The 14,750-nt window shown below is 42.2% G+C and overlaps 1 protein-coding gene across 1 annotated transcript; it reads left to right on the top strand.

The window, feature by feature from the left end:
• The first annotated feature begins 3,367 nt into the window (after nt 1-3,367).
• On the top strand, nt 3,368-12,442 carry ripk4 (receptor-interacting serine-threonine kinase 4). Its single transcript, XM_040151434.1, has 8 exons — nt 3,368-3,759; nt 5,998-6,289; nt 7,185-7,333; nt 7,750-7,799; nt 9,064-9,222; nt 9,635-9,750; nt 10,261-10,501; nt 10,684-12,442. The coding sequence occupies exons 1-8, from the start codon at nt 3,500-3,502 to the stop codon at nt 11,931-11,933; spliced, it is 2,517 nt and encodes an 838-aa protein (XP_040007368.1). The 5' UTR covers nt 3,368-3,499; the 3' UTR covers nt 11,934-12,442.
• The last annotated feature ends 2,308 nt before the right edge of the window (nt 12,443-14,750 follow it).

Raw genomic sequence — 14,750 nt, 5'->3', positions numbered from 1 at the left:
AGAGATGTTCTAACCCACCACTGACCTCTGCAGAAAAAAAAAAAACCCCATACATTTATTATACCTTTACCTGCACCAGATTTAGTAACATTACCCTATTTTAGAATTAAGAATGTCAAGTTAGCTTTAGCTTTATGCATATAGGTTTTTCATGTCGTTCATGTCTATCACTCTGTTTTGAGGCCCCAAGTCTCATCACGGAGCTGAATGCTTTCATATGAAACTTCCAGTAGATGGCGATAAGGCCTGGCATCATCTTTCACACAGTGGGGCAAATTTTGTAGCAGTATTATTCGGAATATTCACCATTGATTTAATTCATGACTCAATATTTGTTTTCCTACTAAGAGAAACAAAGCACTCTTAAATAGTCAAGAATAAAACCAGTTCCTCAAAACAAGATTTTCAAGATTTAAGATAAAGATCCTTCATCCAGAATTCCTTCTAGCTATTTTGGAGCGTAGTATTAGCACTACATGAAATCAGTAACATAGTAGTGGGCCTACCTTACTGGATTTCCAGACAAACCATCACTTTGTGCATTTACTGGACAACAGCAGCTGCAGTCTTAGAAGAATTAGTTCGCCCACACCCATGCTTTAAAGAACCCTTGAAGAAACAAACTGAATGATGAGGAGACCAAGATACACTGGAAAGGGTTTGCACTACATAAAAAATAAGGTGCCAGCATGAGCACAAACCTGAGCTGCCGTCAGCCAACGTGCTGTCACAGGGCTGAGACTTGGCGTGTGGCATTCCGAAAACCAAGATATGATTGTAATTCATTTTTTTCTCATGACAGATGAACTGATAATTTATAAGATGATTATGTGTTATTCTTGATTATGTGATTATCATCATATAAGCCATTTCTCACACAGCGGAGGAAAGTGGACCGTCCCGATTAATTTTCTTGTTTTCAATCAGAGCAGTGAAGCAGACGAAGAGAGCTGATTTAATTAACACACCAATGAAAGCTCCTCTTTCATTCAAACGATCAATAGGTGTGATCCCGCCCCAGAGAACACATTTACACTTTACATGAGGGGAGGACTCTCACCTCACAGGGCTCCCGTCCACACTGCCTATCGACTTTCACCTTTTAACTGCTGCTCGTGTTAATGACTCGTGAGTGAGTGCAGAGCAGCAGCCTCAGGGGACAAACACTGATCTCTGCTGCAGTGACGGGAGCCAGCAGGCTGACATGAAGCCTGGTTCCCCGCAAACCGTGTCCCTGATGACATATTTAGACTTCGACTTTATACCTCGTTTCCCAATTGAATCTGGAGAGCAGGGTTCAGTAGGTTAATATCATGAGATCATGTGTTATTCCGTTAAAGTACAGGTAAATAGAGAGGTAGGGTTGTAAGGTGTTGGCCACCTGAAAGTAAATAACAAAAAAAGAATTACAATTAAGTTTGTAGAGACGCATTAAATTTGCATTTACTTGTAAGCCACAAGTGAATGGCATCTACTCAATGGAGTAGATGCCCCAGAGCATCAGGGTATCCAAAAGTCACAGCTTGTATGCACATTTAATATAGTTTTCAATCAGAATATGTGGACATGGAGGTAGAAACAAACTGTGGAAAAATATACAAGGCCCATTACATAACCTAGAGATTAAAAAGAGATCCCTTTTTGCTAAATTGTGAGGAGTCAGTATTTTGGGGGGATTACAAGGGAGGGGGGTCTACTCCTCACCTCAGAACATGTATTCTCTTGTGAGATTTATTGTAAATGTCTATTTGCAAAGATTGAAGATAAAGATAAACTAATTGCATCACAAAGCTGTTCGTCATCTTTGGAAGCTGTCTGGAGGCACCAACCATGTGGCTCAGGCGTCATGCAATTGAATTGACGAATAGTCAGACATCTGAGCTCATAGGCCTTACATAGCAGGCATCATGTGATCTCTGCGGTGCTCAGGTTCCTCAGCAGCCACCGAGCTGCTCATTTCACTCATCCTGTGGCAGCGACTGCTAACTGAGCAGCTCTCTAGTCAGGAATAGAGAGTGGGTGGAATATTCACCAGTTTGTTTTGTGTGCCATAAATATATAATTTGATGATATTGGAGGGGGGTTGCATCTCTTTTGTGAGGCAAGGGGGGGGGGGCTAAAGAAATCGTAGGGTATGATGATGGTATTTGCATCTAATATCTGACATACACCGATCAGCTACAACAATAAAACCACCTGCCTAATGTTTTGTAGGTCCTTCTTAGGCTTGCCCATTTTTTCAATGCAGTTATAATTGTAATAATGCATTCATTTATTTCTGCAACCCACATTCCAACTGGGTAGAGGGTCTTCCAATTTCTATTTTAGCTTAACATTTTTGGCAATAATACCTAAGATTTCTAGCTAAAAAGCATTGCTATGACTGAGGTTTAAATTGTTAAAGTTACCAACGGGGCAGATTTCAGGGTCTGCTGGGTATATACACCCCAAAACGGGTTTTTTTTATAGCAAAAACAAGTGGAATGTACCTGGAGGGGTGGATTTTATTGCTATTTTATTCATCTAAAAGTTACAAGTACAACAGATCATTATTATCATAATCACAGTAATAAAAGCATCCATCTAAACTAAATGAGGGGATGGCCCGGTGGAGCAGGGGCCCGTCCTTGTGCGGAGTTTGCATGGTCTTGCGGTGCCTGTGCGGGTTTCCTCTGGGTGCTCCGGCTTCCTCCCACAGTCCAAAGACTAGCGGATTAGGTTTATTGCCGACTCAAAACTGCCCATAGGTGTGAATGCGAGCGTGAGTGGTTGTTTGTCAGCCCTGCGATAGACTGGCGACCCGTCCAGGGTGTTCCCCGCCTCTCGCCTAATGTCAGCAGGTATTGGCTCCGGTTTCCCCGTAACCCTCAAGTGGTATAGCTAATGGATGGATGGATGAATGAATGAAACACATAAAGTAATCTAAATTAAACCAAGTTTACCTGAACTTCATCATGAAGCCACTTGTACACACGTTTTTTCACACACAGTTCTGTCACTGGTGTATGTGAGGTTATGACAATCCCCAGCTATGAAAGAACATGATGTCCCCCTCTACTGAATGGATTTTTCCACGCATTTCCAAATCATCTTGTCAATATCACGTAACCCACCTATTGTGATATATTCCCTCGTCTTACCTCAGGGGCCTTAGTTGGATAATGGTGTACAGTGGTACAAAGGTGCGTTTATGAAATGACACATTCCTGGGTTCATGGACTCTGGCTCATTACAAAGATTATTCTCTCCTTTTCGTGGCAGAAATATGAGAAAGCTCGGGACTTTAGGGCATCTGGAAAACGATTGTCTAAAGGCATATAGTGGCAGCATGGTGCCTTAGGCCTGCCTCGATGGAATTCTTCCCTGAGTTTCAAAACCAGGAAGTGACGTCACCGCACCAGGCCCAGCCTCTCTTTCCACCTGAAGAGAGGGAGGGGCCACACCGAGCTAGACAAGGGGGAAAACAAGGAAGAGCTCACAAGCAGGCAGGTCGGTGTGTATGTTCACTTCCCCAGACTGTGCCTTGGAGACGAATAAAAGAGGAGTTTACCCAGGTGGTGGGTTTCTCAGCACGGATATGGATGTCCCAGATTCTCCCAACTGGAATATGGGGCTGTTAAGGACCTTTGATTCCTCTGAGTTTGGCAGCTGGGAGAAAATTGGCTCTGGTGGATTTGGACAAGTATACAAAGTCCGGCACGTACAGTGGAAAACATGGCTGGCTATCAAGTGCCCTCCCTCCCTTCATGTGGATGATAAGTAAGTCACAGCTGTTGAGCCACATGGATCAACTGATGTTAACCTAGAATGACTTCAAGTAGTGTAAAAGAATTTAGCTGATAATGCTCCTGTAAAACTCTAGCATAGTTCAGAGCCTCCTTTACGTCTGTATTTGATCCGTTTAACATTGAAGTTCTAGTCTCTCAGCCTTATCATCTGATGACACATTTATGACCAAGCACAGGCAGAAGCAAGATTGCGACCTCGCTGATGAAAAGTCACTCAGTGCTGCAGAGTTCTTGAAAGGTGAACACCAGGGAATGTGTGACTCACTGACTGCCAGTCTGGGCACACAGAGCAGCTGTAAGGGTGCCTCAGCAGCAAACAACAGGCCACGTTTAGATTTTTAGATGCTGTTAAGTTGTGTTGCAGGGAGCACTGATAGGCTGATTCATCCCCGGGGCAAAAGTAAGTCCACATTGCTCAGGGACAAAGCTGTTTACTTATTCCAACCAGGCCAAACATGAAAGGGTCACCGCTGATTTCCCCAATCAACAGTGACATTATCATGCAGCGGCCTCAGAGAGGGGCTGATTTTGATTAAACGTCCATTTCAGTAAGGATGGCAAGGTTGCTTTTTCTAGAGCACTTTTAGAGGTTTCTCAACCCTCTACAATTCTGTAAAATTTTGCATAACTGTGAATCTTATTTTTGCTCCGCGTGGATTTCACAAAAGAATTACAATTTTGTGTTTTACTGTATTTATTCATTTTGTGGATGTGTATGCGTGCCAGACATTATGCCAGACAAATGACATTAAGTTACAGGCAGAGTTGTACCTGTCCTTCCTAAATGATATGAGATATTGAGAGCTATCTGATTTTTTTTTTTTTTTTCTGTGGCACCAAAATATGTCAAACAGATAACTAACAAACAGGAACTTGACTTCAGCATTGCCAAAAAAGAGGACCGACATCCTCCCCAAAACTTGTGGTGCAACCTAAAGCCTCCGCTGAACCTAAACCAAAGATGTTATCACCTCCAAACCCTTGCAAAGTACATAAACAGTCAATTGACTGCAAGTCTGCATTGACCCGCACATAACATCCAGCAACAGGCACTCAAAGCCACCTTTGTCTCCCGGTCTTGCAGGCTGCCACAGTGTTGTGGCACAGACAATAAAAGGAAGCTGTAAAACCAGTCTTACCGGGCTTCTCTGTTAAAGCAAGGACATTGTTTGGTTCGGAAGGGCTGCTGGGGAGCACTTTGGATGAGTTGATGGATTTAGCAAACAAGCGCTTGCCCATATTCTCAGTTCATGCTTGATTATTCTTGCATGGCAGATTTGGGGGCTTTTGCCTCCTTCAACTCTACAGACTCTAAAGGACAACTATACCCAGGCTCCTTCCTATAGAACATGACTCTTTTAGTAAGCTGACACTACGCACATAATAAATTCCCAGCAGTCTCTTCACTGCATCCGCATGATTTCATTTCATTGATGGTGGAAAAATTCCCAGTCCAGCTCACCTATGCATATATTTATTAGGGATTTATCTTTGTCACATCTGTCCTCATTAAGAGTTTGCATGTTTTTTAAGCAGCCTGTGCTGGAGATATGTGCAGTGAGGTCATGAATGAGCTGCTCAGTTGTGTTTGAGGTATGTCAGCAGGGCCAGCGCACTGATAAAGAGATCTGTGCAAAGGTTGAGCAACAGAGAACAAGAGCTCTGTTTAAGCCTACTGTGCTCTCCGTGTGCATTCCAGGCTGGGATAGAATGTCCTCAAGGCATTGAAAGAGCCAGTGGGCAGTGGCAAAGCATGATCCACATACTTGGTTTTTTTAAATTAATTATAGATGTCCACAGAGGTCAGCCTGCCATAGCCTCCAAGGTTAATGCTGGTAAACATTCTGCATAGCTGGGAGCTCATTAAGGATGATATGTAATCTCTTGGAATTTGGGTCAGGAGAAAAGTTATGCCAAATATTACAGCCCAAAGAGCAAAGCCTGACCTCAGAACCCTTAAGTAAATGTTTTATGGGAGGGCAGGTTTGATAAACATCTGTGAGCTTGGGGCTGTGCAATGGTTGGTTAAAAACATAATGACCTCAATATCTTTTGAAACAGATGTTTCATTTCAGCTGCACTTGTACACAGCTTCTTAAATGGGCTTAGACACTCCAGCAGAAGAGCCTGACTCACCAAGCCCAATAAAAATGGAACATAAACATCGTGTAATGTAAAAGTAATATAATCAATAACCTCTTTGACATAGGGAGCGTTCAGAGCTGCTTGAGGAGGCTAAGAAGATGGAGGCAGCCAAATTCCGATACATCCTTCCTGTGTATGGGATCTGTGAGGACCCCCAGGGCCTCGTCATGGAGTACATGGAGACCGGCTCCCTGGAGACGCTGCTGGCCACCGAGCCGCTGCCCTGGGAGCTCCGCTTTCGCATCATCCATGAGACTGCAGTGGGAATGAACTTCCTCCACTGCATGAACCCACCGCTGCTCCACCTGGACCTGAAGCCTGCCAACATCCTGCTGGACGCTCACTATCACGTCAAGGTAAAGAGTCTATCACAAAGTGCCAGCATTACTGCCTCGAGAGGACCTTCATTAAGATTAGTGGCAGAAAAAGGAGTTAATCATTTTCAGCTGGTACTGTGCACACATCTTTTATAGAATATGGTCTAAATCATTTTGTTGTAATATAATACATTTTTGGCTGTTGGCAAAATTCCCTCAAAACTCTTCATTGCCAAAAAATGCCTTATCAGAACAGCTGCAAACTGAGGTTTTTCTATAGCAGTAACAATATGTGAAAGAAAAAGAAAAATCTTCTCATTGACGTCATAGAGTATATCAATAGAGGTCCCATGAAGGTAATGGTTTAATTTCAAATCAAACCAAGCTGCTTTTGCTTCAAAGCTTGCTGAAAGTCTGTTTTAGGTTTTTAAAAGCAATTTTAGCCGTGAGGTGCTTTGCTATTCCCCTTCATCCATTTTAAAATGACAGCCCTGCACATGCTCTGGGCAGGCAGGTGTCTCCCAGCCACTGTCCAGCCTCCAAACAGCTCAATGCTGTTGAGAGCAATGGGTGGGAACTTTCATTTCTGAATTTAATACCTGGATGTAAACACCTCACCCGGGCCTGTCCCTACAGGATTAATTCAGCTTCTACTGTGAATGTGTCTGCGTGTGCGTTTGTGTGTGTGCGTGTGTGCATGTGTGGGTGTGTGGGTGTGCACTCTTCAACACAAACATGATGGGCCTCTCCTCTCCAACAGGCTGGGACATGGCTGCGTTGCCCTCATCATACCACTGAGTGCACATAATAAGAGCTTAGCTGCCTGTCACATTCAGCAGGCACACTATGTTAGTCATCCAAGTCACGGTGCTTCATGAGAAAGGCAGCAGGGCTGCTCTGATTGAAGGTCCTATCTCATCTCTTTCTGTCTCAGATATCTGATTTTGGCCTGGCCCGGTGGAACGGCCTGTCACGCGCTGATGACATCAGTAGAGATGGCTTCTGTGGCACTATTGCCTACCTGCCACCTGAGAGCATCATAGAGAAGGACAGAGTGTCGGACACCAAGCATGACGTATACAGGTTGGATTTGTTTGCACACTGTTTTCAGCCTTTTTGTGAGAATGTAGGTTTTAGTTTGGGATAGGTGTTTGCTTTCTGGATGGCTTTTTCCTCCTTCTGTATGATCAGTTAAGCTCTAACTCATACCATACACTGTAATTCATCAAATGTTGGAGATAGATTTGATATGATGTATTGTGTATTGAAAACATGGAGCAAATGACTTATTTCACGTTTTACATTAGAAAGACCATTTGTATATATTTGTGTTTTAATATACTCACTCACTTCTATTGAATGTTTTATCAGTTTAACAGCACTGGTTTATACGGTAAGAGGTTTGAGCTTAGAATTAAAACCAGGTGCCACTTTTGTAGCACAAGGATACTGTTTGATATTTTCTTTTACCTCTCAATTTCATTTTGCCTCCATTCCAGTTTCTCCATCGTCATCTGGGGGATTCTCACGCAGAGGAAACCCTACCAAGGTAAGACTTGTATGGTAGTAGGATTCATGCATGAAACCAAAGAATTATTCTTTAAGGTTGATTGGAAACTATTTTTTTTAATATTTTATAAAAGCAATTCCTTCCAAGAAAATAAAGTTATAAAAAATTAGGAATCCTAAAAATTAAAACCTTGATGCTCATGTTAAAATTATGATAGTAGGTCTGGGCTATAAGTCAATATTATCAAGTCAGTATTATCATTGATGGATTTACAGTGGTTTGACCACTTGAATCATCTGCTTGAGGACATGAATGTCTGAACAACATATCATGGCAGTCCATCCAATAGTTGTTGAAATATTTCAGTCTCTGGACCACAGTGGTGAACTGACCACACTACTAGCTTGACTAAAAACAAAATAGTTATTGAGGGTTTTGTTTTACATGTGTGAAGAGTTTTCTGAAGTCATGCAAAATATCAATTTATACTGTATATTTATACTGTATATATAATTGGCTTTCCTTATTTCCAGTTAATACTTAACTTAAGGTGAACACTTCAGGTTACACCTTCCAAGGTGCGCGTGCACGCGTGTGTGTGTGTGTGTGTGTATGTTTGTGTACAGGAGTTGTACTGTATGTGTTTACTTGGTAAATTCAAGAGCAGACAGGTGAATAGGGCCAGCCTCACAAGCAGACTGTATTTTTTCCCAGGCATATCAGGTAGCAGTTCACTTCAAGGAATTTGGCTCCTTTTGGAGATCAGTGTCTAGATGAGGATTGCCAAGTTGGCACTGACAAGGCCAATGTTGATCCAGACATTATTAAAAAATGAAAAATAGCCTGGTTACCATCCCTTCCCATTTTCCTCCACCTGCGAAGGGTATTATGGCTACAATAGGAAGTGAAGTACATGTGATTAAAGCCTCTACCTGTTTGTTCTGAATCATTGACTTGGCTGATCCCACAGTCAGATAGAAAGAGGTCAGACCAGGAACTCTGACAGCTTTTCCCATTTTGCTCCCATGAGAAAAAAGAGCACAAACTCTCTTATCTGAGCACACAGGAAGATGGAGATAAAGCCATGCATAACTGACTATCTCTATAAGCACTGGTTCCCTCCAGCACCTTATGTTATGTTGTCATATACTGCAGCATGTTAGGTTATGATTCAAGTTATTTGTATATGTCTTCAAACCATGTGTTATTATCAGAACATGAGGCTTCAGATAAGATTTGATTATATAAAACCTGGTTTGTTAGTGATGGAACTGAGGAATGGACCTTTATCTTTTTTCCCCAGGAGAGAATAATATCCTGCAGATCATGGTGAAAGTGGTTAAGGGGGTGCGTCCCGACTTGGGTGCAGTGCCACGCTGTCGACCTTCAGCCTGTACAGGTTTCCTGATCCTCATGCAGCGCTGCTGGGCCACAAACCCCGAAGCCAGACCCAGCTTCCAGGGTAAGTTCTTGTTCTGTGCCCACAACAAACAAATTAAACAAATGAAACATGTGTCTACTTTTTTTTTTGTACTCTGTAAAGTGCCTTGAGATGCCGTATGTTATGATTTGGCATTATATAAATAAAACGGAATTGAACTGAATTCTGCACATGGAGCAAAACAATCATTTAAATTGGAAGATATGACCCGTAAACTTCTTTACCATCGTGATAACAGCAAGTAAATCACCATTACACACAAATGATCCTATTCCTTTAATTACACACTCTGTGGACGGCTCTTAGCGCAGCCATCTGTTAAATTGATGTTTTTGTCTCCGACTTTTAGTACTGCTTTTTCTCCCCTTTTGTATTCCCTAATCCCATCCGAGCCATTACTGAAACCTGACCCCCAGAGCTGTTGTCCTTACAGAAATCACGTCTGAAGCTGAGGAGCTCTGCTCCAAACCTCAGGAGGAGCCTAGGACCCCAACCTTATCTACATCAGAGCCAGAGCCTACATCCCCAAACGCACTCACTAGTGATCAGGTACAACATCACAGCACCACATTTCTCGTTAATGTATAACTACACACCCGGAAAAGGAGAGGCTTATCTCTAGACATTATTATGACATTTTTTAAGTGAGATATTGTGTAAATGTTTGATCCTGATCAACAATTACATCACAAAAGAGGAATGTCAACTGATGGGATTGTTGACCTGTGTGCTGCTTTGTCATTTCCATAGTTGCGCTATTGTATACGTGACTAGAAACAAATATCCTGCTCATGAGAAATGACAGCAGTTATTCAATGATATCTATCTGTAGGGACAGAAGATAAACTGTTTTCAGCTTCCGTATGTGATCAGACCATTTTGACTAGATCAAATTTAAGTTCAGCAAATTATCACAATGTCAACATTCAATATCCATTGCACTTTAAGTGGCTTTGGGTGAGACTGGCAGCTACATATCTGAGTGTAAATGTAATGGAATGTACAGAGCGTCAAAGAACAGCTTGTTCAAATATGCTTACCAGGCTTTTTTCTCTACAGGTCAAAGACAATAAGCCAGTGCGTCCAAAGTCTGCTATGTTGCCGGAAAAAGATTACAGCCTATCAGAGCTGTTGAGCCAGGTGGATTCTGGGATCTCTAGGAGCTTTGATCGAGTGAAGGAAGATAGCTGCCACAGCAAAGAGAACACTTGCAAGAGACTGTCTGGCATCTCCTCTGCAGATTCAGCCTTCTCCTCCCAAGACTCTATAACGCTGTCTTTTGAGAAAGAAAGCACATGTGGTACGAGCTTACAACCTACAACTGGAACTATTATTCATGGAAAAATAACAATACTGTTCAATCATGATTACTTGAATTCACGCAAGAAAGATTCCCAGCTAATGATGAGTATATTTGTAACTTTTTAGATTGTTACTTGTGACCTTTGCGTTAAACCTATTCTTTTTGTCCTCACTGTTCAGATTCGGCTGAAGTCCAGAAGCGGAAGCTGTGTGAAGCCATCAGGACCAAAGACACTGCCAAGCTGATGAAGATCCTCCAGCCTCAGGATGTCGACCTTCTCCTCGACGGGGGAGGCAGTCTACTCCACCACGCCATCACCTTGAACAACGAAGAGGCCGTCAAGTTCCTCCTCATGAATAATGCCAATCCCAACTTTGCCAATGCCCGTGGCTCCACTCCCCTCCACCTGGCCACGGAGAAGCACCTGAAGCCCCTGGCAGAACTTCTGCTCGGTCGGCGCAGCACCAACATCAATGCCAAAGACGAGGACCAGTACACAGCTTTGCACTGGGCTGCCCAGAATGGAGACGAGGCAATCACACGCCTGCTGCTGGACCGGGGGGCGGCCATCAATGAGACCGATGGCCAGGGACGCACACCGGCTCATGTTGCCTGCCAGCACGGTCAGGAGAATGTTATCCGGGTGCTGCTGAGCCGCGGTGCTGATGTCCGAATCAAGGGCAAGGACAACTGGATGGCGCTCCATTTTGCTGCCTGGCAAGGGCATCTGGGTATCGTCAAGCTGCTGGTCAAGCAGGCCGTTGCCGACGTGAACAGGCAGACCACAGACGGCCGCACACCATTGCATCTGGCATCCCAGAGGGGGCAGTACCGAGTGGCACGGATCCTGATTGAACTAGGAGCAGATGTTCACATGAAGTCTGCTGGGTTAAACACACCGCTACATGTGGCGGCAGAGACGGGTCACACCAGCACCTCTCGCCTCTTGATCAAACACCAGGCGGATATCCACGCCCAGAACACCCACGGACTCACTCCCCTCCACCTAGCCTCCCGGCAAGGCCACCTGGCCACTGTCAAGATGTTGATAGAAGAGGGGGCAGACCCAAACCGATCCAACCAGGCCCTACGCACCCCTTGCCACTTGGCTGCAGAGAGCGGACACTGTGAGGTCCTGAAGGAGCTACTCCTTCACTGTCCAGATGGTGGTACTCTGTCAGACGGGCAGGGGCTTAGCCCGTTACACCTGGCAGTGCAGGGTGGATACTCAAACATCATTACTATGCTGTTGCCACAGGACTGCCAGGACTTAGTTACTGAGAAGTCAATGCAACCAGTAGCTGAACAGCCCGCTCCACCGGAACCTAAGCAGCTCCAGAGGAAGGTCGTCATTCTCAAACTGACTGAGCACAATGACAAAGAATGCCAACGATCTAACAGCTCACAGTGTGCCTCAGCCCCCTGCTAACAAGAGCGAAGACATTGTCAAAACTGTACAGAACTGTCTTCTATGTAATTTTTTTATACTACACTGGTGCCTCAGAGGTGGGGAAGGGATTGTCATTAAATCTTAAGAAAGTTTTTTGGACTTAAAAGCCCTTTCAACACTGTAGGTATTTGGTAGTGTTTGGAAAAGCTTTAATGTAAATATGTACACTGTAAATAGAAAGTATAAATACTGTGTTTGAATTTAGACTTTTGTTTACTTTTTTACTTAACAAGCTAATTTTTTTATGTAACAAGCACATTTTGTGTATCAGAATTGTGATTAGTAAACCCGTGACCTTTTGGGACCTTTTACTATACTGCACTGCAGCCGGTATCCCTATAAATTATGTTTAATAGAACACAAGCCTCATTAGGTGAATGCTGTAGATCAACACAGCCTTTGCATTCTTAAAACACTTTGACCTTCAGTGTTCTGTACCTGTTACATATCAGTGCTTCATCAGCCATTAAAACATTTAAGACCTTTTATTTTGTTTGACCTTGTTGCTTTTTTCAAATTAATCACTTAGAAATTAAGGTGCAAATGTTCTTCTCTCAAGCTATTATGAAGAGAAATTCAAGCAAGAAATTTTGAGCCAAAAAATATTAGTCTATTTCTTTTCTGTTTATAACGTTTGTATAACCAGGATAATGAAATGCTATTTAAGGCCCCAGACAGGCATTATATATATATAATGCCTATATATATATATGCAATAATACATAGAGACAGATTTTGTAAGATAAGACCACCCACCCTCAGTCTACACCCGTTAAAAAGCTAATGTCATGAAGTTAATTCAGAATGAACATAATTAAAAGATAATGTTCCGAAAAGATAACTTTATCACACTGAAGAAACATGGGCAAAGGCTTATTCACTGCACTCAGGTTTTAAACTTTGATTCCTTGATGCATATTGTACATTTTCTCAAAAGGTATGAGATGCAGTTGACAAATATGGTTTTGTAATTTTTATTCCATTGTTACTGAAAGTATACCACTTTTCGACTGGTTTCAATTCAATCCAATTTGGTCACTGGGAAAATCGGAACAAACGCTTTATTCAATCCTGAAAACTGACAGCCATCACAAAAGAATCCTGAACTTGTATGATTTTTTTCTTCTTCTTATAATTTTTAAAGTCTTACTGTTCCAAAGTCCAAAGTAAGCAAAAGTGTGTTTTGAAAACTTTCTTCCAACAGCTCATGTTCCTGCAGGCTTTTTGGAAGAAGTGTTTTCTCTCAGAGTCGGTCAGTGTCTCTAAGAGTTTTTTGCCACTGCTCCACCTACATGTGTGCAGGAATTATCTGCCTTGATGTTGTGCAGACTTGACATGTCTGCATCTGCAGCTTCACCTGTAGTGTTATTACCTTTATGTCTCTACTCCAGACCCCGCAGAGCATGCTCAGATTGGCAAAGATCATGGGAACTGCCCCCGAGGGGGATCACAGGCTGTAAGATGATGGATGAGTGAGAAGGGGCGCTGATGTTCTGCCTGCAATTCCAGCCTGTTGGCTAATTCCTCAGACCACTTTAAATTTTCATCACTCACTAAAACCAACATGCCATCCCTGACACGTCAAGGGCTTGGCTTTTTGTAACCTGAGAAACTGAGTGAGGGTGGCTGGTGCTTGTAATTGTCCTGTTTTTATAAGTAGGGTTTGCGGAGACCCGGAAAATGACTGATTAAATGTGTGTAATCTGAGGCCTCTGTTTTGAGTACACACTCTATCCAGTCTGTTGCCTGTTGATCTGTCTCAGCTCCAGCTTTGGGAAAGATCATTTTTCCCGTTGCCCATTCTCAGCTTCCATATAATGTCAGGACTCCTGTTGTGTTTGATAGACTGGTAGGTTAGGTTTATGTTATACAGTAACTCACAGTATTGTGTGTTTTTTTTTTTCCCCTCACTGAGCAACAGTTCTCTCTTCTGTTCACTGCAACCTGCCAAGTACCCCTACGCCCGAGTAATTTAAAGCACCAATTTTCGATGACCATAAAATTTATGGTTTCATTCAAATAGATCATTGTTAACTCAGACATAACGAAGAAATAAAATGTCTGTGAGCTGTCCTGACAGACTTATCCCAGAAATTATTCCATGTTTTACAAACATTTTTACAGTTTGAAAATTTGTTGAAATTTAAATTTATTTTGGTCTGTAAATAATTACACAAACACTTGGAGAAAAGAATAGAAAAAAATACTCCCAACAAAACACTATGGAAGAAAACGGTTCAACTCAGCAGAAAGATTACTTCTAAAAGAAGGTGTAGGCTGAAGCTACAGCACACACCTACCCTTTTACAAAATGTCCATTTGACATCAAAAGTAACAAACAGTCCAAAATATTTTACCTTGACTGTTCTGTAACGATATTTTACATGTGTCCTAACCCTTTGTTTTTTAAACATGCATATTCTTCTTATACATGATTTATGCTGTTTTCAAATCAAACAGGAATTTTACAGCATTCAATTTAATAAACACGCAGTTAGTTGGTTCTTGATAAGTAGTTTTGAAGCTTGTTTTAAAAAGTCCTTAATTCTATTCAGTACTGTTCAGTTCAATAGACATTTCTACTTTGACACAATTTATTGTATATGTGGTTTCCAGCATATTTATTATCTATAATCACGTCAAAAACTTGGTTCAGACATTCTTTCAAGTTCAATGTCACTTATCATAAGTTTACTTTGTAAATTTGTTACATGATTGTCAAAGATGATGAATTTCATCTTATTTAAATTCAAAGATAGTTAGCTGAAATAAAGCCATCTCTTTAGAAGTTTCAAT

Source organism: Xiphias gladius, chromosome 17 (genome assembly GCF_016859285.1).
Source record: "Xiphias gladius isolate SHS-SW01 ecotype Sanya breed wild chromosome 17, ASM1685928v1, whole genome shotgun sequence".
Lineage (NCBI taxonomy): Eukaryota > Metazoa > Chordata > Actinopteri > Istiophoriformes > Xiphiidae > Xiphias > Xiphias gladius.
Note: the sequence above shows the minus strand (reverse complement) of the source record. Positions and strands in the feature narration are given on the sequence as shown.